We start from the raw sequence: 23,423 nt of genomic DNA, 5'->3' as shown, positions 1-23,423 counted from the left end.
ATCTAAATCTTGGCCAAATGGCTTTTAATCGGTAAAATGTTTAAATAGTAGTAGGCCTGCATATCTAATTTTAACGTAACGGAGCCAGCAGTCACCATTACAACGGCGACTATGAGATAGAATGTATCGACATTCTAGCCCTAGATTGGCATGTTATGAACAGAATAAAAGTCATTATGTCGCTACCTGCGAAACTTCGCCGAGTCGCACTGAACACCCCTTGCTGTTTCTCACATCTACTAAGTACCACCTAAATATGTCTTCAAGGCCGTGGTCGCGAACACTGGTCATGCCCTCGGACATTCCTTAGGAAACCTAGGATTCGTGGCTTTTGCTTTGACTCTGGGTGTCACGGTATGTGTTTGCTCTAGTGGATGTACATTGGCAAGTAGAATGGCAACGAATGAATATGACCTACTGTGTTCATCAGAAATTGAAGGACAAGCGATTATGTCTTTCAATAGAATATTGAGGACTTAGGCTTACTTTTATAGCTCGCCAGGCCATCATGATGACAAAAGCAATATAGATCAGGTAGCCACGGGTAGATATTGTGGCTGTCTTGACTGACCTTTGATTGGCAGCAAGCTGAACAAGTAAAAGATTAGCGATTTATCATATATATAACGGCCGAGAAGGTGCCTCACGTCAATCTAATAATAGAATCTATTGTAGAAGCGATTCCTCTTTATGCTCGATCACCGGGTCTGCAGGCCGCTCTTGCAACTGCATACACCTTTGGGATGAAATACAGTGCCCTCCGCGCTCTCGACGATCGCGAGCGCTTCGCCGCTCCAGCGCAACGTCTCACTATACCTATACTATTGTAAAACCTGCTTTATTCCTGTGCATCGTGAGAACTTTCGGGACCCCGATGGCTTTTGCTAGCAGTAGCACCCCACGCGACTAGGGCTGAACTGGCTGCGTTGAAGGGTGTGGTGTCACCGATTGGGGGTTCTGTGTCTATTCCTGATGTCTTGATCTGGTTGACAGCGAGCAGAAAGTAGGTACTGGAGATTGGGAAATTTATACAGGAAGTGTTCAGCAGGGTGTTGGATGATGCAGAGTCAATTAGGGTATATGGCTCGTTGATGGCGTCAGCAACAGACCTACTAGTGGTAAAGATAGACCTGACAATACTGTTATAATATCTATTGTCGGGATAGACCAGTAGTCTGTAACGGTAATTTTCAGCCCTTAAAGCTTCTATTAATAAGTTGCAACTCCCTAAATTTCCACCCCACCTCCAGCCAGATACTCCGGAGTAGACCATATAACCTACGTTCAACATCCACAATCGAGAGAACCTCACCCAAGATGGAAGAATCCTTAGTCCTCTCCAAATTTGATCGCCTCGTCGAATCCGGCCTCGTCCTATATGATGACAAACAACAGATCGTCGAGCACATCGACGGCGATCTCACAGTACACCCCACTTCCCAGCCATCCCCTAGCAAAACACTTACTGATAATCCTCCCCAAGTTCCAATTTATCCTCACCACGGCCCTCGCCAAAAAGCCCACTCTAACCACTGCCCAACACCAACCCGAGATCATCCCCACCCAAAGGCCAGAAAAGCAAGAAGGCAGCGACATAAGCACGACCGGGTTCGAAATCATCACGACAGACACCCACATCGTGATCGCCAACAAGTTCAGTTTCGCGCGGCCCCACCTCATGCTTCTAACACTTGACGGGCACAGACGACAGTATGAGCCGCTCGACGAGGCTGATCTAGACGGTGTGTGGCGGATCCTAAACGCGACGGAAACGGACTACACTGCGTTCTACAATTGCGGCCGGGATGGCGGGTGTAGTCGGCTGCATAAGCATCTGCAGGTGATGCCTTTGCCGGCAAATAATTTCGCAGCGTTTCTGGATTCTCCCGAAGGGTGGGAGTCTGAGACTAAGGTTCCGTTTGAGTGGTTCTATCGGCGGCTTGGAGGCGAGGTGGACTCAGCTGCGTTAGTTGAGGTTTATAATGACTTGCTGGGGGAGGCGACGGAGGTGGGTGGGGGTCGTGGAGAACATGCGGCGAGTGTACCGTCTGGGGCGGCTTGTCCGCATAATATGATACTTACCAGGAGGTGGATGATTGTGTTGCCGAGAAGACGGGGCGCGATTAATAAGGAGGCCGGGGTGAATTCGTTGGGCATGCTGGGGGTGATCGCCGTGGCTACGAGGAAGGAGATCGATACTTGGGTCAGTCTGGGGTTGACGGAGTCCCTGGCAGAGTTGGGAGTGCCCAAGGAGATATAACCACCGACGAAACAGCGCAAGATGGTTACAGCGAGGGCGACTACAGGAAGCTGCTGGTTGATTCGCAGTTATCGCAATTACAGCTCACTTGAGGTTTCATCTTTGAACGGAAAGCATAGCATATGGGACGTTCAGTTCCACTTGTCCCTTAATCTGCCAGCTTCTCTACCCTAGCTTCTTTTTCCACAAAACTCCACGGAACAATGCAGTTCGGACACGCACCCCTAAGGCTTAGCTAGCCTGTCCCCTAATACTAGTAAGCTGGGAGCTTCCTCCCTGGGGCTGTGTCCGCTACGATCAACATCGCCTTCTACGAGCAGCTGATCTCTCTTCCGCATCGCGAACTGTTCCTCGAGTAAGGGAGGAAATGGCAGAGATATGCATAAGAAGAAGCTATCGCTAAAGAATTGGATTCTGTGAAGCCTGGGTGTCCTTCGGAGATCATAAATTTATTCTGGTGGATTGGTGGCTCTTGCGATTTAGTCAGGAATAACTAGTAGAACCGGGGTGGAGATCCTTTGGGAACAACCGTCCAACCCTAGGGAATAAATAGTAGTCATGAATCCGGGCTCCTGCCCATAAAAGCCCAGTATGTTGTTATTCGGGGGAACCGACGACTTGAATCAGAATCCGGTCCAAGTATAGGTACGCCGAAATAGACCAAAGATATGCGAGGTGATCTTGAGGGTTTTCTTCTGGGTTCTCCGTCGCGTTTTCGTGGTCGATGTCCTGCAGAATACAAGTTCAAAAATGTCGCTAAGACATGCTAGTATACTTATGAACAGATATAGCACGTCGTGGTGTGATATCACACTAGAATTGGTATGGAGAGAATACTTATATGCACTAAGCAGAAACAGTCTACGACGGCGAATCAACTCTTCAGAGGTGTGCACGATATCCTATCTCTACCTTGAGTCACTGACATGACTCGCTTTACGTTGTCCAACTCATAATTGCATTATTCTTGCATGAACCCCTCTTTTTTCCGACTTCCCAGCGCTTCCTACCTTGAATATGAAATCCATGAATATTAAATAGTCAACGTATTCATCTTTCAAGTGTTTATTTCCTTTCCACTACTATTAGTCGCTATCAACTTGTCATTCGCATTTTCTATACCCTTCAGACGAAGAAAAGTTGGAGAGTGTCGTAATGGATCCAGCTCCTAGAGAAACCATATATCCAGCAACTCCCGAGGGGTGCTCTATAATTGACTACAAGCAGCCCAGCTCATCGTAAGCTTTCAGAACAAAGCCGAGATAAAGTATATCATCGAATAACTAACTGCCTTTCCACCGACAACTTACAGTCCATACGAACGTCCATTTGCCACACTCCAGATAGGGCGTAAGGAGTACACTGTTCCGGAATGCTACCTTAGTAACTACCGGAAATTTACGACTATATCGGGCGACAGCTCATACGTCAGGCTGCTGGATATCGAGGAAGATATTGGACATACTATTATCCACTTCTTATACACTGGTAGATATCAGACAGTCAACCCTGCTCCTACTAAACGTATACTTGATGTACTATAGGAGTTTCGACGAAGTATCCAAGTTTATCATGCCGCTTTGACATATGAAATACTTGGGCTCGAAGTGCTGGCCAAGAAATATATTGAAATACTTGGCCGTTCCGTATCTATCTACGATATTCTGGACACAACTAGTACAATATTTTCGAAACTCCCCGGTGACGATATCTGGCTGCGCAGCTACCTCAATACACAGCTTCAGAGGGCGTTTTCTTTGGATGAGCGTGTATTCCACCGTGATCGGTTTCATCAGACACTTGGGAATGACCGACTGTTTAATCAGGCGGTCATAAAAATGATCTTCAGTATCTATGATGATACCATATCCTCCCTGCGATCTCCCAGGAATCTAGAGAGGCAAAAGGAAAATATAGCAAATCGCCCAGGTAAGTCTGAAAGCATTCTTGAAAATCAACAGGCCAATCAGGAGACTGTGCTAAAACAACACCATAAAGTCTACGTTTTAGCTAATTTGTATACAGCTGAGGAACGATCTACCGCAATGCATCCCATCGAAGATAAACAACCTACTAAACAACAGCAGTTCACCAACGGGATCTCAGTCGGAAGTGGTGAAGAATATATTGAACAGTATTCAACCCAGGGCCAAGAACAATGTGAGGTCAAGGAGAGAGACAAAGACGACGACAAAAAGGAGGATAAAAGCAACCACGGCTGGCAGGACAACGAGAACTGGGACACGAAAGACAAGGGAGACAACGAGAACTACGACAAGAAGGAGGAGATGAAAGAAAGCTGGTGGAACAACGGGAACTATGACGAGAAGAAGCAGGAGGAAAGCAAGGATACCTGGCAGGATGACTGCAACAAGGATACGAAGGCCGATGAGAATGAAAGCTGGTGGTCCAACAATAACTACAGCCAGATGACCAACAAGAAGACCAGTAAGAAGGCCAGTAAGAAATCCAGTAAGAAGGCCAATAAGACCGACGAGAAGACCGACGAGAAGACCGACTGGCATGACGACTACAACTACTTTAGGAACGACGAGAAAAAGATATAACGGAGAATAGGAGAAGGCCGAGAAAAAGGACGAGTACTATAACGGAAATGAAAAAGACAAGCAAGGGAAGAAATACAACGATAAGGGAAAAAAGAAACAAAAGAAAACATATACATTTATGTGGAGACAGAACACACAGTTCTAAGGAGAATGAAATGGAAGATAAGAAGGACGAGAAGGACAAAAAGGACAAAGAACATGAAGGTCAGATGGAGCAGCCACTAAATCATACATAGCTCTGGTTAAGGAATGCATTGTTGAAGGCTGATACAATGTGTGTATCCATTCATACACTGACCCTTCGCCTTGGGTGATGTGCAAGTAACCACTATTCTAGATCCATGATGTCCAAACCGCACACAACTACACGGACAGGGGTTAGGAGACACTCCTCATGCGAACAGTTTGTACATCCCACTGTTTATAGTGAATCTGTGCCGATGTACTTTGACTCCGAATATCAATAGAGCGGACTTTTACGCGCAAAAAACATTGATAATAGCAAAGGACGACTTGTATTACAGTCTTCAGCTTTCAGTGCTTATGATACTGACAAGTTTATTGAGATCGCTTATACCTACGCCCACAAGTTTGAGAAGCTTGCAATCTCTAAAGTTTGGATTTACATCAAGATGCCTTGCACTGGACCGGGAGCCCTATACTGCTGAAAGAAGGAATCCGTACCCTGGGGACTACACTTACTCACTGCTCCAGGCTTTTGCGGTAAACCCGGCACAGTGACTCTCTAATAACCCGTACATGAACTACGAGTGCAATACAGGCCCATCTCACAACATGTCTGTGCTCTTATTAAAACAATTAGTCTCCTGGCCTCATAAGAATTTGAAGTCAGTGGACGGATATTGACCATGATGCTTTGCAACACCATATGTTACCCAGAATCATGCCTATCCAAGAGGCCGATGCCGGCTTGTGCAAAGATACTGGGATGGTAGAACCGTTTGTCCTGCCCCTGGGCCCACTACCAGACGAAGATGGCTAGACTGAATCCTTGAACCACAAATCGATGAACACACTTCGTCCACAAAGGGAGGCTCTTGTCCGTATCAGATGGTCTTGAAAATACGTCATTTTAGGCTCTCCTCATAAGTTGCATGTTGGTACATGAAGGAGCTGGACTGATCTGGGATAGATTGGCGCAGGTGGAAGGGCCAAATGGCTTGGAAAAATACTCTCTTTAGCGTTAATTGACACCTTCATTCACCTCGACTTTCCACCTTAGTATCCAACGTACTCTTGGCTGCTTTAGAGGAGCTATTTCCAGAGGAAACCATTGAATTCTTAGCCACACAACACAACTGAATAGTCATCTTCGAGGGTTCACGTATAAGTATAATATAGTCATGACATCATCCATGTCTTCTGCGTCGCCTCTTGCGCTCAAAACGATTAAGATATATTGGGTGAAATACCACCCAGTAAGGCGTGCAACGTTGCCCGCCGCGGGCGCTCAAAATTAATGTACGTCAACTGTCTATGATTCTCGCATGGTCCTTTCACTCGCGTCAAGCCCGGAATTTCGTTAATCTATGATTCCACCCTCTAAGCTGCGCACCTTGTGTGTGTTATTGTTGCTTGATTGGAAGTCTCGACTCTCTAGTGAGAGAGACCAGCGGCTTTCGCGCATCAAGCTGTCAGTTTTAGCCCCACACAGAGTGGCTGAGAGATTTCGTGAACAGTCATACCCAATTCAGGTGCCTGCATGGCGATTGAAGTGGCCAAAGCGTCATCTGGAGTGCATTACGTCCTAACAGATTGTATTTAGCCCTACTAAGAATAAGGCTGGGCCCGTCAGTCCCCACCAAAAGCTTCCATGTAAAACTTCACACGCGTCACCCGCGACTACACGTTTCTTCTACCTACTGTTCATTTCTCCAATCAATGGCTCCCAGAACGCTGTTTTGGAGATTTCATATATGTCCTACACTATACAGGGGGCTCTATAGCCAAAATCAGGAAGATACTTTAAATTCTACCATTCTTAATCTTAACCCTATTTAACATGCGGAGGCGAAACTAAAAGAAACCACATATGAAAGGTAAAGGGCTGCTATACTAAGTATTGGTCATCAATAACTCTGTTTTCAATATATTTACTACTTCTCTATATATATTTCGATCTTCTAGTACATTACTAAAACAGTAGAAGAATAGTGGTGATTTTAGAAAGCTAGGTCAGGGTTATGATTTGGGCGGGAAAAGCGGTATACACGCGCACGTTGGACGTAGAATTGCAAGTAATTCAGCAAGATGGCGGGGACCCCACCACAGCTGAAACATTGACCGTAGGTGGTAAAGTTTGTGCCTGAATGCCTTTAAGGGGGAAAAAGAAGAGATTCTCGACATAAAAAAAAACTGTGAGTGGTCACCGATAGCAGAGTCAGTAAGCCGCACAATGTGTTGTGCATTCATTGCGGCGATTCACACTGCAATCACTCACATCCGATCTTGCCGACATATTCTGGAGTCCCTCCATTGGCCTACGTCCCATTGTCGCCTATCCGCCTGTCTCTCATGCCTTACTATTCTCCTACCTACCTAACAGCTATCATGCATCGACCGGAGATTTTTTCTTTCCCAAAGACAAGGAGCACAAGAGATGTCTCCGATAAAAAGGTGGCCAGCAGCCATGGACTGCGAGAGAACTTCCAAGACTTGACCTTTTCTACGGCCGTAGTATCCTATCTTTAATCGAAACGGCAACTCGTGTCCTCCGCCCTAGAGCCATTCCTTACAATATCATGGAGATCACGTTCGTTGCATCAATCACCGGCGCACTCATCACCGTGGGTGGGACGATCTGCGGGGCAGTAGTGTCCGCTTTGCTATCACGGACCCTGACACGGAGGTCTACTACCATTCAGGAAGAACTTGAAACCGGTACTACTATTGACCATTTTCCCCACGTCGGCATAGCTAACCTCGTCCGTAATGTAAGACTGCGCTGCAACCTCCGGCCCGACTTGGGGCCCCGATATCGAATCCGGCTGCCCCAATCCCGAGCGATTTCGTATCCCACCACTGCGACGACAAAGCTCTTTCAACATTCCTACGCTTGCTGTATCCATGATCTGATAACAACGGGAAGGACCATGAATAGGAATGGTCTATTCGTGTAAGATCGCGATCGATGTGTCAGCACCCTCCCGATATACGGCGGCTATTCACCGGTATGCCATCGGGATGCGGGTGGCCAACGCTCGCAGGGTACTCAGTACCGGGGATGATCGGAGGTGTTCTCGATTCTATGAACAAATGTATGGGATTGGAAACAGGACGAATCGTTTAGGGTCTGGACCCCTGAGCGCTTCGGGATATACATAGGTCGTGGGGCAGCCAACATCGGACATCGCTGGCGGTGTCACCGTGGGGTAATTAATGCCTAAGGCAACTGCGCTAACATAATGGACATATAGAACAATTGTATGTTTCTTATAACTATGGCCTGCATAACTATCCCATGTAATTCAAAGACTGAAGAGATTTGAGACTGAAGTTTTATACAACGAGAATACTTTTACTAATCCTTTACTAATACTTTTATTCAATCTTTTTTTATGGCCTCAAGCCTCAACATGTATGGCCACTCACTTATATACAAAAGGTTCTTGGAGACATCACCCTGTACCGTTTTATCATGTCTTCATATTATTCGTCTGCTGCCGGAGGATTCTAGTCAGCACTCTTGATTGGTCCAGTAGAGAAGATATGCTAGATAGTAGGAATTTTATACAAGCTTAAATAGTGGAATATGGTTAAACATTCCATGCCGAACACTATACCCTTATTCATAACGAAGCCGCTATCTCGAAGGAAACCGGCTGCCATATTGGTTCTTCCCCTTGTCATTCTCCCCCCTCCACACTTGGGTGTACGGCCTAATTCATCCACAAGGACATGTCATGTAGCATCGAGAAACCAGGTTTGCAAGTGAAGTGGAGAGGCGCTGGTATTCATTTCTACAACATACAGTAGACTGCCGAATGCACCACACCGGCAACACCAACCAAACATAGACACATCTTTCCATGCAGCTCCAGACAATAGAGTAACCGTCCCATCCCAATCATCTGCGCCGCCTTCTGTGCTTGTAACGGTCCTCGACTGACCGCCGAAAAAATCTCTCCCACCCGTCTTCCCCGCTGCTGCTGTCTCGATGGACTAAAGATCAGCGTCTCACAGGTGGGCGGCAGAAGACTGGCCTGGACCAGGATTAACACCATATAAGAGGGAAGGAGGAGAAACAGCTGGGCAGAGAGCATGAGCCCCGAGACCAGGATGTCAGATCTCACGATGTACAATAATCCCGCTATTGGGACTTCCTCGTCCGGCGGTAGAGCGATGCTACTCTCGAATAGGGCCGGCAGATATATCATTACCGTTTCAGCCACGGCATAGACCAAAGTGGGAAGCACCAGCGCTTTCCATCGTCGGCGGTCTCCGGGGTTGGACACGAGGCGCAGTTGGTCACGCGGAAGGATGGTGCGCGCGGTCCAGAAGAAATGAGTCTCAGCGAGCAGGACTGATGCAATGATATACGCGACCGGACTGGGAAGCAGAGTAGTCGATAATTTTGTCACCGAAAAGTGCATCGCCCAGTATGTACAGGCGGAACCGATGCCATTCAGGAGAAGACGGACAACCCCTTTGCGGTAGAGGATGGCACCGGTTCGGAGCAGTTGGCGACTGGAGGGAGCTGTCTTCTTGTCCCCCAGCTCAGAACCATTGGCCTGCTTTTCCACAGTCTCAAGGATTAAGGTAGACATTAGCACATGGCCAATAATATACCGTATCTGAATCCCATTAGCCTCTGCAGAAAAGGGCGATTCCTTACTAGTCGCTCACTAGGAGGTTAAGGATAAGCCCTAGAGTAATCGGTACTAATAGTAAAATATTATTTGTTTGGGCAGGTTCTTTTAGGAAATACCGATGAGTTCGCGCAAGTAGTGGATCATCTCCTGTGGAATGGATAAAGGTATTGAGGAGTTCACGAAAGAGGGTCAACAAAAAGTGTGCCATCATAAGCTATAGAGGGTATCCGCAGGACGTGGGAGTTATTCGCTTTTCTTTCCGCTAATGTGATGGCAGGACGATAGGCATTATATTGTCTTCATATATTGCTGCATCAACCCTCTTCCAAAAGTCTGTCTGAGACTACCAAGGTCCAAGAAATCAAGCTAAAGCCAAGCTATTTCAGCTAATGCAAAACTAATTGCTTACGGTGACACTAAGCCCCTTGATCTTAGGTCATTTATGCAAGAGTCATAGCTATAACAGGCAATTGCAAGACCCGTGGATTGACGAATTCATGCCCGACTTAGGCAGAAGCGAAAGGCATCGAATCGTGGATCTTTAGTGGTATTGTGATAGGATGCGAAAGGAAAAGGCCACCGTGGCAATGTCACCACTATAGTCATATTGATAAGGGTAAGAATATTACATTCTTTTCCCACCCTACCACGGTTCGATGATGAACGTGTTCGGGCCCTCATCTGGACCCTGCTCTAGGTATCATCCGAAAGACTTAGCATCATGTTGCCTACAAGGTAGCCCCACTCAATTCAACCGGGTATCTTGGAGTCATCGCCCGAGTTCCTGCAGGGTAGATACTAGATATACATGCACAATTGCCTGTTTCTGCTTTACGAAGCTGTATCTCTGTATATAAGATCTTAATCTACTTCTTCTGTCTACATTGAAGGGAAGCATATGGAGGTATCAATGCAGGGGTTTAAAATTTACTGAGAGCAGGAAGATTATCCCTTGAGGATGTCGAGCGCCTAGTTTCGGCTTTTTGACTGGGTTAGAGGAGGCCTAGACTTCGGCAAGGATGCATGCTTTCACTACACTATTTATCCAAAAACATGAGCTCGGGGGTTTGCGAGGCGAGACTATGCTGCTTGTATAACGTTACTGTTCATCTGGCTTTTTCATTCCTATCGTAGAGGGAGCTTTGTAGAGTTTAAATGATTACATACTTTAACATTGCAGACATGTATTCAAACAGTAGCAAGCCCCATAGCAGTACTAAACATGATTATGGAGAATAGATTGTGTGTGCAGTTTCATTGCATGGATATGGAATAGACTACGTACGACTAAATCAAATTCCACATGGGATTCTTGATCCATAGCTCCTGGGCATCCCTCGAGCAAGTTCAATATATTCCGAAGACCAACGTTTTGCTCTTTAGTGGGGTAAACCTGACCATTACTTCTTCATGGGTGGCCGTGATGTGTATCAACAGAGGTACAGCTTTAGTAACTCGTCTGTAGCGGCTTCTTACTTCAACATGTGGTAGTTCCTATACTGTCCGTCTGTACTAGTTGAATAATAGTGTAATTAAAACAAAATAGGGGTGTGATTCTTCGCCAGCGATGAAGTTCCTTGATGAACGACTGGAGGTATGGTGAATTTGGTAAGTCATCAAAAGATGGAAATCGGGTTTTCCCAACAACTAAGTCAATCTCATCCTGGACTCTGTGAGCGGCTTCTAGATGCAGACCAGCAGCCATGACGAAAATTCGAAGTTTGACAGTTGTCGTTTCTTTGAACCCTCCGAAGAGCTCAAACATAGTCCAACATAGTTTACCCCATGTTGGAGCCGGGGAATTGTTCTTCATCAGCTGAGCTGACCAATTCCATTGACGCTCTACTGCTTCTATCGTTGGCTTAGTATTGGTGTCAACGACTTTCTGGTGCAATTTCACTCCACAGCGCCTCCATGGGGAGATACATCAGGGCAAGTAGTCGAGGAGTGGTAGCAAATCGGGGAGAGAATTAGAGGAGACGGACAGAAATACTTCCCAGAATGAATTCTGAAGATATCTTTCTTCGGAACTATCTCGGCTCGACAGGTGTTTTCTGTAGCCTAAATCAAAAGCAATACTAGAGGAAAAACACTCCAACGCATCACTGCAGTCCTTTGTAGAGAGCATTTCGAAAAGCATTTCTATGCTTCCGATGTCTTGGAAGGGTCGATAAGCAGGAGACGCCCTGCTATTTAAGAGAGAAGCCGTATGCAAATTATGGGCCTTCCATGCGCCGTTGTATGGCATGAAAGCCTGAATATGGCCTTGGGACGCATAATCTAACATATAAAGCTTTGGACGAGAACTGAATTACATCACTCTTTGAACTAGGGTGTCAATGATTGATTGTCGCGAGCCGAGTGAGATTATGACAGTGTGACCCAGCCTTAGGTTAATTATAGGGCCGTAGTTCTCGTGTCAGGCTTGAATTGACTTTGAAAAAGAGACAACACCGCAACTCTTTAAAGCCCTGAGGACAAACATTGTTGATGGCCCTGGAGGAAGACGTCGTGACTGGAATTTGTAGAGGCAGAGAAATATTACTGCAATGAGAAAAACATATATCGTTGCCATGGCTAGCCTTCGAATGTAAACTGGCCTCTGAATAGACCAGGAGAAGCCCGTTCACTTCGTCAGAAAGAAAAATATGAGAGTATATACAGATAGAGTATCGGTGTAGTTGTATTATAAATTCCACTCCCATTGCGTGCACATGTAGGCATGTGCATGAATAATTTAATGGCTCCGCGATATACCCAATCTTATATGTCTTAGATCCGATGCATGAGGACTGGGCCGATTAGCGCTTTATCAACATCTCATTCAGTACGAGTTTTACAGTTACAAGATGGTAAGGAGCCCTTGACCGACACATCATATATAATACCACAGGGATACCTTTTGCGCAATGTCGCGAACAAAACTTAAATCTGCCTTTATATAATATGTTTTACAGCCAGTGGTTTCATTCCTTACTATACATGGGTACTACTGCAGAAGCAGAGATGCAAATTTGATTTGCATAAGTGTGAAGAATCGTACAGGATTGACGTTAACACGAACTTTTACCATGTAGAGCATGCTTTAGCCTAGCTATGCTAGGCCCTGGGCCCTCTGGACCAATACTAGCTACACCGAAGATAATTGCCTCCTCGTTCTGGGGCACAAGCAGTGGCTGATCTTAGAATTTAGGAAAAGTTTCTGAACTTGACGTAACTGTCACTTGTCATTATGCCTTCGTTCGTGACGACCATTCTTCCTTTCTCTTCCCGCGAGATCTTTATTACCTTCAGACTGATGAAGTCAAACTTTTCAGGTGCCATTTCTTTTTCATGAACGCGGTTTTTACTCGTACATTATACGAAACGTTTTGTCTTTCAATTATGGATAGGGGCTGTCATAAATGGACTCATTTTTGGCTATGTCTTTGACATTATGCAACAATCCTTATCCGCTGAGGAAGACAGGTATAATAAACCTGGCCGTCCAATCCCAGCTGGAGCTCTTACAGTCGCAGCGGTACGGCTTCGATGGCTTTTAAGCTGGGTTGTGTCGCCGTTTCTAGTAACATATCTGTCGGGACATCAAGCGGCCTTTTGGCTCTTGATGTGGCGGTTTTGCTGCATCTTTTTCTATGTTTGGCCCAAGTTTGAATACTAATATACGACTAGTAGAAAGCGTCAATATTATCTAAAAGATATTCTTGAAGTCTCGGACGTCTGGGCCATGTCCCATGAGACAACGGCTGGCATAACAGACAATTGAGTTCTTGGTTCAACTCTATCGAAATTCTATTGCCATCCTGTGACGCCGACGACATATAAAAAGCAGTCAATTGTCCCATACAAGTAATATTATCCGGCCACGATAGCAGTCGGAACCTGCACGGTCCTTAGCAGGACAGCTCATGAGGTCAGAGCAACCCCGCTTGGGGACCTTGAGGGCCTACACCGACAGGTCCCTTCTATAAATATACGTCCGGACCCAGGAGTGACACGCTACTCGACTCTTTTCTTTGCTGGGTTGCAATTGCTCTATCATTCTTGGCTTCCTATGGCTTTCACTCATACATAATTCATCACATTGATATCATCAAGCGAGCATACAGATTAAACACTTTTCGGAATAATTTATTGACGGCAGTCCAGGACGCAGCGGACACAGTCACCCTTCTTCATCTGCTCGAAGGCAGTATTGATGTTGTCAAGCGACTCGCGGTGGGTGATGAACTCGTCAACCTTGAGCTGGCCGTTCAGGTAGTCATCAACCAGGCCGGGCAATTGGGTACGACCCTTGATACCACCGAAGGCACATCCCTTCCAGACACGACCGGTGACGAGTTGGAATGCTGGTTCCAGTGAGTACAAGGAAAGACATCGTGCAAAGGAGAAATGGCAAACTTACGTCTGGTAGAGATCTCCTGTCCAGCAGCAGCAACACCAATGACGATACTCTCACCCCAACCCTTGTGGCAAGCCTCCAGGGCAGCACGCATGACGCCGACGTTACCAGTGCAGTCAAAGGTGTAATCACAACCACCGTCGGTCATCTCAATCAGCTCCTCCTGGATCGTCTTGCCGTTGAGCTTGGTGGGGTTGACGAAGTCGGTGGCACCGAACTTGCGGGCCCAGGCCTCCTTGTCATCGTTGACATCGATGGCGATGATCTTGCCGGCCTTGTTCTTGACGGCACCCTGGAGGACGGAGAGACCGACACAGCCGATACCGAAGACGGCAACGTTCGAGCCCTCTTCGACCTTGGCGGTGACAACGGCGGCACCGTAGCCGGTGGTGATACCGCAGCCCAGCAGGCAAGAGCGGTCGGTGGGGATCTGAGGAGTCACCGCGACGACAGAGATGTCGGCGACAACGGTGTACTGGGAGAAAGTGGAGGTGCCCATGAAGTGGAGGAGGTCCTTGCCGCGGGCCTTGAAGCGGGAAGTACCGTCGGGCATCACACCCTTACCCTGGGTGGCACGGATCTTGCCGCATAGGTTGGTCTTGCCGGACTTGCAGAACTTGCACTCACGGCATTCGGGGGTGCTGGTAGAGGTTAGTGGTGCTGTACACCGGGGTCTCGGGCGGAGCGTACTAAAGGGCAATGACGTAGTCGCCAGGCTTCACGGAGGTGACACCCTCGCCGACAGACTCGACGATACCGGCACCCTCATGACCGAGGACGACGGGGAAAGCACCTTCGGGGTCCTTTCCGGAGAGAGTGTAGGCGTCTGCGGACGGTCAGTTTCCGCCGGAGCAGCGGGGGAGCGGGAGCGACGAACCGGTGTGGCAGACACCAGTGTGGTGGACTTGAATGCGGACTTCGTGAGCCTTGGGGGGAGCGACCTCGACGTCCTCAACGGAGAGGGGCTCGCCGGCAGCCCAGGCAACGGCGGCCTAACAGATGGTTAGTGGGACTGTGACGGAATAAAACTACGTCGTCAGTCCGGTATTATTTACCTTGCAGGTGATGGTCTAGAGAAGTTAGCTAAGGACAAGTGGGATGGCGGGGTAGGTACTAACCTTTCCAACAGTGTCAGCCATGGCAAGGGTATCTACAGGGTATGAGAAGACTGAACGGAGGAAGAGAAATTGATCAAATCAAAAGGGGATGATGAAGGAAAGGAAAGGAAAGGAAAGAAAAGATAGATGGATGGAAGAACGAACCCGAAGGTGAAGAAATGGTAGGAAATGAGTTGCTTAAAATGGGTGCGTGCCATGGTGGGGTCTTTTATTTGGCGATGAGGGGAGAGGGGGTGGGGGGGGGGAGGAGGCCAAAGGTGTTGAACCATGAGGGGAGAGCATCGTTGGAGAGCTATCTTACATCGATATCTAAAACATAGGTTTCATCTATTGCTTCTTTCTTTTTCCCAATCCCCTCATCCTCTCCGCATGGTGTTGGGGGGAAAGGGGCCCATAATGCAATCGATATTAACAAGTACTATGTATGTATTCCAACCAAACCAACATGTTCCTGCGAGGATCTACTACGTAGAATTCCCAGGAGAGTCGATTGCCTCTTATGCTTATCAGCATGACTTGCAGACTTGCTAGACCAGAGGCATTCCCATTTCGGTATACTATTTACTCCCCGATCCGAAGCTGTAGCTCTAAAAGGGAGGGAAGAGTGAGAGCACCGCCTTATCAGGTGTCGGCGCGGAGTCCCGATTCGGTAAAGTTTTCCACGTGGTCCGTGCTCTTTTCCAGGACGAAAATGATGAAAAGGACCTTCTCTCTTCCGCTGACCTGAGCACATCGGCTGAGGAGAAGTTCTGCTCGGAAAACTACGGCTCTGAATGGTTCATCCTTGCGGTGGATCGCTGGTCCACTCCCCCCCAAAAGGGTGATGGTTTCCATTTACCGAGTACTAGCCGACCTGCTGTCCTTTACCCGCCTCGCAAGATCGTTGCTCCGCCCCCCGTCACCAGTATCTTGTTGGAGAAAGAGTTGATAACAAGTGGATGATATTGAGTTGCCAGACTTGTTATCTTGAGTATGGCTGACTTACTTGGAAATTTGCCCTTGATCTAGTTCCCTGGTATCATTGGCTTGTTTGCTGCTTTATCATCTACAGAAATCGTTGGTATGAAAACAACGCCCGATGGTGTCAATTAAATACTTTTAACATACCCATCAAGGGTCCATTGCACGTCCATAATCACTATATTGTACAGTACATTTCCCAGGGTACACGCTGAACAGCAACATGGATACATACTTATTGAGTTCTCGGGACTCAATAAAGCAGAAGCCCTACTTATCCAGATCATAGCCGAATCCCAGACCAAATGCAATCAATGGGGGTCATCATTCGAAAAATCTAGTTTGTACACGAACCCGCCGAACCCAGAAGAACAAGCAGATCATTCAATCAATCCATTACCGGCCGGGCATCTGGCCACTCTGCATCATGGCGGCATTCTGCTCCTGGAAGCGTTCGTTCAGGCGCTGAGAGCCCTTGAGGAACTTGTCCACGCAACGGAGGGTGCAGCCCTCCTCGCGGGAGATCAGGGACTTGGTGGTAAAGTCATTGACACAGTCATCGAAGCAGCGCTGGACAAGCTTGGAGTACATCTAGATTGAAAAGGATTTCAGTTAGCTAGTGTTGGGAACGGAGGCGCAGGTAGGGATAGATGTCGAACGTTTCCAGGAGAGAACACATGTTCAAAGTTGAATTGAAAGTGGAATTGAGATACTGGCATCACATACGGTCATGAACTCCTTCAGCTGCTTCCTCTCCATGCGAGCGGCGAACTCGCGCTGTTCCGAGGCATTGAGTCTGGCAATAGTTCGTTAGCATCAGCCAGCAGTCTATTGTCCGCACCGGAGCCATAAACACGAAATGAAATAAACAAAAGCGGAGGCAAACAAGGACAGACGTACCCTTCCATTATGATCTGAGATTTGTATGTTTTGAATAAAACGGGTGATGGAGAGTTTGACGGCGTGATAAGAAATAACAATCTTCTTTTATTCTTCTGGGCGGTCGAAGCTTCGGAGCTCTCAACAGACCGCAGGCTCTGGTCTCACATGACCTCATGTGACGTCCGATTCACCTGACCAGGACCTCGTGACGGTCATGTGATATGTTCCATAAAGTTGGCACCGGCTGAGTCATCCAACCTCGGGGCACAGAAACGTGACGACGTCTACCAACCCAATTCGGCAATGGTCCCGTCAATCACCAGAGTAAAAAAAGAACAGACTACCCACAGGGGACCAGAACACGGTCTCTGGGCGCGGTGGCATGAAGGGAACCACGGTTGGCTCATGGGCAACACTGCAGTCCTCGGGCAATCACTCGCAGGGAGAGCCTGGAGAGGCTCTCTCCAACCAAAAGATCGGCGGTGGGCAAATACCGGCACCACGGACACCAGGGGCCTTCAACGCCCTTCTCCTGCCTTCATTGGTCATTGCGTTGTCACGGATTCTGATCATCCCTGACTCGTCAGAGAACAGCGAGGGGTTGGTTCTTCTCTTTTCCTTTTTGTTTCGGGTTGGCATCTTGGATGACACGAGAAAGAAGATGATTGCTGTTGGGGAATTCACCCATGGGCGCTGATGGTGCGGCAGTTATTTTGGACACAACGTTGCATTTTTTTAGGATCCATTCTTAATATAGATCGACAGTCATTGTCAGCCGAATCATAGTCGTCTACACTTCATCTGGTCATCGTTTGTTCTAGGACTGTTTTTGTTGAAGTCTCTCCCATTCTTTATCGCCATGCAACGAGGTACTCCGTAGACGACGATGTATAGCTTCGTCTCTGTTTCCTCACGGGACCTTCGCTTACCCTGACTAGTCCTATTAAACTCTACCTTTTCCGTTAGGGAATCCTTTAGTTTCAGATAATCCTACACTATAGTGAACCCTTGTTGGGTCCAGAAGAGACTCTGGATCCTTGGGTCTGGGTCATCCTCTCTAAACCGAGTGATTGACATGAAATTTTGGTCTGACTGGTTCCTGGTCTGTCTGACGGATGGATTAAATTCTCATCTCATCAAGAGACGGACCTCTGAAGAACCACCGCCTTTCTTTTCTTTTTTTTCTTTTTACCATTTTCTCTTTCTCTTTATTTTTATTTCCCCTTCCCCCTTGTGATTCTGGGGCCTGCGGTTTTTAGCGTGCGAGCTATTGATTTTTTTTGATACACTTACCTACACACTTGCCCTGGTTGACACTGTCGATTATATTAGTGCCAATATGTTGTACCCCATACCAATAACCACCACCGCATACTAATCCCCAATTCGACTTCTAATTATTATTAGAAGAATTCTATTATATTATTTGATTGAATCCACCAACAGAGGAGAAGTGTTCCAGTCTCCCTTTTTCTCCCCCAAGTTGTGTGTGTGTTCTCCGATCGATCATCCATCAAATTACCGTTTTCCCTTCTTTTGCCCCCCCCCCCCAAATTCATTCATCGAGAGTCCATTCAGGTCATTTCCCCATCCTTCTTTCTTCATCCCCTCTCCCTCTCTCTCCCTCAATTTCTCATTCTCCTCTCCTTTGCACAACCTCCCTCTCTTACCTGAACCCCCCTTTTATCGTCCCCTTTCTGTGTTTTTTTTATATCCTCCTCCGTTCCACACTTCAAGATCCCTCGTGCCGTCCATTAGAATTATTTTTCTGCTCGTTCGGTCGTACTTGGTTCCCAATTCTCGTGGCCCACCGTGTCTGTTCTCGAGTGACTACTTGCGGACGGCGCGGCACTTGACCACCCGCTGCCACGCTGACTAGTTCCTCGTGCTATTTTGGGGACCGTTAAATCCCCCCCCAGCCCCAGAATTTCTTGCGCAAACAAGAAGGGCGGTGACGGATCCCTCGGTTCATCGGTCTGGACCATATATTTCTGTCGCATTGTGCTAGTCTCCCGTTCCCATCGCACAGCGTCCCATCATGGTCACGGACAAATCTCAGGGCGCCCAGGCGTTTCAATCGCTGCCTCCCGCAACCACCCAACCTAGATTTATTGCCGCATCACCGCCGTCGAAACGCGACTTGGCCTCGTGGTGGAGACAGTTTAAGAGAAATACCAGGAAAGAGGAGCCCAAAGGTACGTGTGTATGCGTGGGGAGGCACATTACATTACCTGGGGAAACCTGCAGCCCGGGGATGCGACGGGCGATGATGCCTTATCTTGGCCAGTTTCGAATCTGAAGGTCGCATTTGGTCTTGGCTTTCGACAATATCTTTTAATACAGATAGTTGTCATACGTCATGACTCCCAATTTTTGTCACCGCAACCATCTCCTGGACCTGATTACTGACCTACCGCAGAAAAACCGCAGGGTATCTTCGGCGTTCCCCTCAATGTCAGCATCAAATACGCCAACGTCGCTATCTCCCTGACGAACGACAATGGCGAGAGTTTTATCTACGGCTACGTGCCCATTGTAGTAGCGAAATGTGGGGTCTTCCTCAAGGAAAAAGGTACACAACCCGGGTGAGAACTTGTCGGTCAGTTGGCTGATCTGTGGGTTAGCGACGGATGTCGAAGGCATTTTTCGACTCAACGGATCCGCCAAGCGCATCAAGGATCTGCAGGAGATCTTCGACTCCCCTGAGCGATATGGAAAAGGTCTGGATTGGACGGGCTATACCGTACACGACGCTGCGAACGTCCTCCGTCGGTATCTAAATCAACTCCCCGAGCCGATCGTCCCCTTGGAATTCTACGAGCGCTTCCGCGAGCCCCTACGCATTTATCAGAAACAAGTCCAGAATGGTGGGCCTACAAATGAAGGCGAGAAATTCGACCATGCGAAAGCGGTCGCCGCATACCAGCAGCTGATTAGAGAATTGCCCCCATTGAACAAGCAATTACTCCTGTACATTCTCGATCTGTTGGCGGTCTTCGCTTCTAAGTCTGACCAGAATCGGATGACATCAGCCAATCTCTCTGCTATCTTCCAGCCCGGACTGCTTTCCCACCCCCAGCACGACATGTCGCCGGAAGAATACAAGCTGAGCCAGGATGTGTTGATATTTTTGATCGAAAACCAGGACCACTTCCTGTTCGGCATGAATGGAACCGCTGCAGATGAGGCGACGGTGAAGGAAGTGGAAGGGGGTATGCTGCGCCCAACCTCCCATTCCACAGTGCGGCGCTCCGTCTCGAGTGCTAGTGGCGGTGCAGAGAGTTTCCGAAAGTTTGGCAGTCTTCGCCGAAACGTCTCGGTGTCTTCGAAGAACTCTCGCAATTCGAACAATGCCAGTCCTGCAACCCCTACGTCCATGGGCGGCGCGGGAGTCCACCGAAGCAACACACTACCATCCAAAATGTCACCGGCCATTGCGCAGGCTAGATACGGCCGAGTGACCGAGGCTACTGGGGGGAACACTCCAGGACGAACTTCAACACAGCGCTCGCGGTCACCTAGCCGGGCACCGCTTGGCGCCGAGCAGAACACCGAACCCGCGAAACCTCAACCCGCAACACAGGGAGGGGCAACTGCCACCACAGGTCTCGTGTATGTTCATACATCTACTCACGGCCCGATCCCAGTTTCCAAGGCCACGGCCACCCCCCCGCCCATTAGAGAAAAGCCTTCGCAGGATACTCTGACGGTGCCCTCTTCGCCTCCGCGGGCCGTTGTGACGCCGACAAAGGAGCGGAAATTATCCAGTCTCTTTAGCAAATCGCCGCCTTCGGGCAGCGAGAAGGAGCCACGGCAGCCCAACCGACTCAAGAAGAAACGAATCCCAGGAAGCGCTAGTGCCAGCGCACAGAGTTCATCACAGTCCCTACAAGCTGCCACATCTGACTCGGGAATTGGCATCCCACCACCCCGGGCGTCTGAACCCAACGATGCTGGGGGAGACACCCCGAAACCTTTGAACGTCCCTAATGCAGAGGATAATTCCCAGCAAGAGGGGAAACCGGAGAAACCAGCGATTCCGAGCGAGCTGGACAACCAACCGATACTACTCTGAGGCCATATGGCTCACGTACTCCGTCGATGAATTCGCGGTCATCATTCACCGACCTCTCTGATGCTGACCCCGTTGACGACACCTCTCGGGCAGACCGCAAAGAGCATCGGCGGAGCTGGAGGTTTCCTCGGTCGTCCAAACGGAGTAATGAGCAAATCGGACTCGGACTAGGATCGCCGCCACTCTTGGCTTCGAACCCGGGAGCGGATCGCAGTACAAGCTCGTTTGGCAGCTGGCATCACTCGAGTAAAAGCTCGCCGTCCGATCTCCAGCAGTTCGCCAGCGAGCACTCATTTCAGCCGCTTAGCCTGGACGCTGAAGTGAATAACAATAACAAGGACTCATCCGAGCCGGAGAAGCGCAGCCTATTCGGAAAATTTAAGGCCAAGGTTGCGCAGGTTCGGGATGGAGTTATGGACAGTGAAAGGGATCGGACTAGGAGTCCTCCCGTACCTTCAGACCCAGAGAGATCTACCTCCAGCCAGACGCTCTCTCCCGCCCCTAAGGAGAGTAGTCACGTACGGCCGGCGCCACCGGCGCCAATTGATGTGACAAGAGAGTTCAAGGAGATCCACAGCACGCCAGTATCCCCGCTCCCTGGGTCAGGTATGCCGCCGGCAATCCCAGAAGAACCGCGCACTCCGGACAGCCCTGCTGCACCCGTTGAGCTGGAGGTGAAGAAGGAGAACGGGGCGGTGCAAACGGGATCTGCGGCGAACCTCCCTACTTTTGAGTCTCACCAGGGAGACAACGAGACCTCACAGTTCCTTGGAAACTAGCGTTCCATCATGTTTCCAAACTCATCTTGATCAATTTCCAATCTCCACACCGAGCCTGAGCCTGGGTTTTGCATGTCTTGACCATGTGATTGCTACTGGAGCCAGGGATATGATGGAGAATCCTGGATGATGATTGATGGGTTATTTCATATTTCATTTGTTTTTCATACCCCGTTTTTACTGGTGATGCTTGATGGGCCATGATTCATGTATGTATGTTGCTTCTTTGGCTTGGTGCCATGTTGAATAGGACGGTTAGCGTAAGCTCTGGATAGGATATATAGAGCTTGGATTGGATGGACAGGTAAAGAATAGATGCTTAGGATCTAGACTTTGAATGTCATTATTACTTATTATCCACCATAGCCAATAAATAGCACAGGACGGTAGAAGCTACTCGTAGTTGAGATAACAAAAGCCCCCGATAACAGACACCTCAGGCAGCTCCAACCTCGGCACCCATCAAAGACACCCAAGGCACCAACCACCAACCCTCGATCCGTATCTCCGAACCCATCCATCCACCACCATACATACTTCTCCCCAAACCACCCACAACAACCAACCCCTGAGGCAAATTGGGCGCAAGCCCAAAAACAAAAAGAAGAAATCACCCCAAAAATGTCCTCAACACCCCCCTCCCCGTCCCTCGCCCAGGGCCCAGCAGCGCCCAAATCCACCCCCCCAATCCACGTCCTACCGAACAACATCTCAAAAACCTACGCCCTCATCCACCCGGTTCTCCTCCTCGTGCTGCTCGCCCTCCGCTTCAATGCCCTCGTCGCAGACCCCGTCGCCGAGCTGCTCAGCAACCTCCCCTTCCTGGCCCTGCTGCAGGTCACCTTCGTCATGACCTGTCTTCCACCCGCGGGGTCCGCAAAAGACGAGGACGACAAATCCAGTGCCAGTTCGTCGACACATGCAGGTTCAACCTCGGGCGTGATCCTCAAACCAGGCAAAATCGGGCTCCGACGCAAGAACACCCCAAAGTCCGATTCGGGGTCTCTGTCTGCTAAGCTTCTTGTACGTCTCCCTCAATATGTATCCCGTCAATATCCTACCTATCTTCTCCATCATATATCAAAAAAAGAAAAAAGTCCTATCTAAAACCCTCCCCAAAACACACCCAGAAAGAGAAAACCCCACACCACGACCAAGCCCAATAAAACTAACTAACCAAAAGAAAAAAAAAAATTAAACAGCCCGCAGTCCTCTCCCTAACGCTAACAACCCTCCTCGCAACCCCCGTGCTCACAATCCTCCTCATCCTCTTCGGCGCCCCGCTAACAACCCACCACGCCGAGACGCTCCTCTGCGCTGCGCACATGGCCGTACTGACCTCCACCGCGCTCATCTACGTGCACGGCGTGGACGGTTCCGTCTGGAAGGAGGTCTGGGGCGCGAAGAGACCCGCCGATGCCGTTTGGGGGGCTGCGCTGGGCACGTGTGTCGGGGCTTGGTTCGGTGCTGTGCCTGTTCCTTTGGATTGGTATTTACTCTCTTTTCTTTCCCTGTCCACTGCGCCTTTTTTTTTTTTTTTTTTTTTTT

At 48.6% G+C, this 23,423-nt stretch overlaps 8 protein-coding genes across 8 annotated transcripts; 5 read left to right on the top strand and 3 right to left on the bottom strand.

Annotated features, from left to right (window-relative positions):
* Window positions 1-1,269: 1,269 nt before the first annotated feature.
* On the top strand, window positions 1,270-2,260 carry ABOM_001437 (uncharacterized protein; the record flags this gene model as incomplete). Its single annotated transcript, XM_022528567.1, has 2 exons — window positions 1,270-1,425; window positions 1,484-2,260. Coding segments are annotated over 2 exons (933 nt in total), but the record flags the coding sequence as incomplete, so codon positions are not given.
* A 1,155-nt stretch (window positions 2,261-3,415) lies between these two features.
* Window positions 3,416-4,827, top strand: ABOM_001436 (uncharacterized protein; the record flags this gene model as incomplete). The annotated part of the gene is made up of 4 exons (XM_022528566.1): window positions 3,416-3,498; window positions 3,573-3,687; window positions 3,805-4,189; window positions 4,286-4,827. The coding sequence occupies 4 exons, from the start codon at window positions 3,416-3,418 to the stop codon at window positions 4,825-4,827; spliced, it is 1,125 nt and encodes a 374-aa protein (XP_022393558.1).
* A 3,669-nt stretch (window positions 4,828-8,496) lies between these two features.
* ABOM_001435 (uncharacterized protein) lies at window positions 8,497-9,614 on the bottom strand (the record flags this gene model as incomplete). Its single annotated transcript, XM_022528565.1, has 2 exons — window positions 8,497-8,507; window positions 8,819-9,614. 2 exons carry the CDS (start codon window positions 9,612-9,614, stop codon window positions 8,497-8,499), a joined length of 807 nt encoding a protein of 268 aa, XP_022393556.1.
* A 4,176-nt stretch (window positions 9,615-13,790) lies between these two features.
* Window positions 13,791-15,200, bottom strand: ABOM_001434 (bifunctional alcohol dehydrogenase/S-(hydroxymethyl)glutathione dehydrogenase; the record flags this gene model as incomplete). Its single annotated transcript, XM_022528564.1, has 6 exons — window positions 13,791-14,008; window positions 14,065-14,702; window positions 14,752-14,887; window positions 14,939-15,053; window positions 15,117-15,131; window positions 15,180-15,200. 6 exons carry the CDS (start codon window positions 15,198-15,200, stop codon window positions 13,791-13,793), a joined length of 1,143 nt encoding a protein of 380 aa, XP_022393557.1.
* Window positions 15,201-16,535: 1,335 nt separating this feature from the next.
* tim9 (protein transporter TIM9) lies at window positions 16,536-17,047 on the bottom strand (the record flags this gene model as incomplete). The annotated part of the gene is made up of 3 exons (XM_022528563.1): window positions 16,536-16,730; window positions 16,866-16,935; window positions 17,040-17,047. The coding sequence occupies 3 exons, from the start codon at window positions 17,045-17,047 to the stop codon at window positions 16,536-16,538; spliced, it is 273 nt and encodes a 90-aa protein (XP_022393560.1).
* Window positions 17,048-19,059: 2,012 nt separating this feature from the next.
* Window positions 19,060-21,096, top strand: ABOM_001432 (Rho GTPase activator (Sac7); the record flags this gene model as incomplete). Its single annotated transcript, XM_022528562.1, has 3 exons — window positions 19,060-19,216; window positions 19,441-19,593; window positions 19,646-21,096. The coding sequence occupies 3 exons, from the start codon at window positions 19,060-19,062 to the stop codon at window positions 21,094-21,096; spliced, it is 1,761 nt and encodes a 586-aa protein (XP_022393546.1).
* A 26-nt stretch (window positions 21,097-21,122) lies between these two features.
* On the top strand, window positions 21,123-21,875 carry ABOM_001431 (Rho GTPase activator (Sac7); the record flags this gene model as incomplete). Its single annotated transcript, XM_022528561.1, has 1 exon — window positions 21,123-21,875. The coding sequence occupies one exon, from the start codon at window positions 21,123-21,125 to the stop codon at window positions 21,873-21,875; it is 753 nt and encodes a 250-aa protein (XP_022393559.1).
* A 621-nt stretch (window positions 21,876-22,496) lies between these two features.
* Window positions 22,497-23,362, top strand: ABOM_001430 (PIG-F family protein; the record flags this gene model as incomplete). The annotated part of the gene is made up of 2 exons (XM_022528560.1): window positions 22,497-22,898; window positions 23,078-23,362. Coding segments are annotated over 2 exons (687 nt in total), but the record flags the coding sequence as incomplete, so codon positions are not given.
* Between the last annotated feature and the right edge of the window lie 61 nt (window positions 23,363-23,423).

The sequence above is a fragment of the Aspergillus bombycis genome (assembly GCF_001792695.1).
Source record: "Aspergillus bombycis strain NRRL26010 chromosome Unknown contig00006, whole genome shotgun sequence".
In the NCBI taxonomy this organism is placed as follows: domain Eukaryota; kingdom Fungi; phylum Ascomycota; class Eurotiomycetes; order Eurotiales; family Aspergillaceae; genus Aspergillus; species Aspergillus bombycis.
The sequence above is the reverse complement of the archived record's forward strand: the minus strand, read 5'-3'. Positions and strand labels throughout refer to the sequence as shown.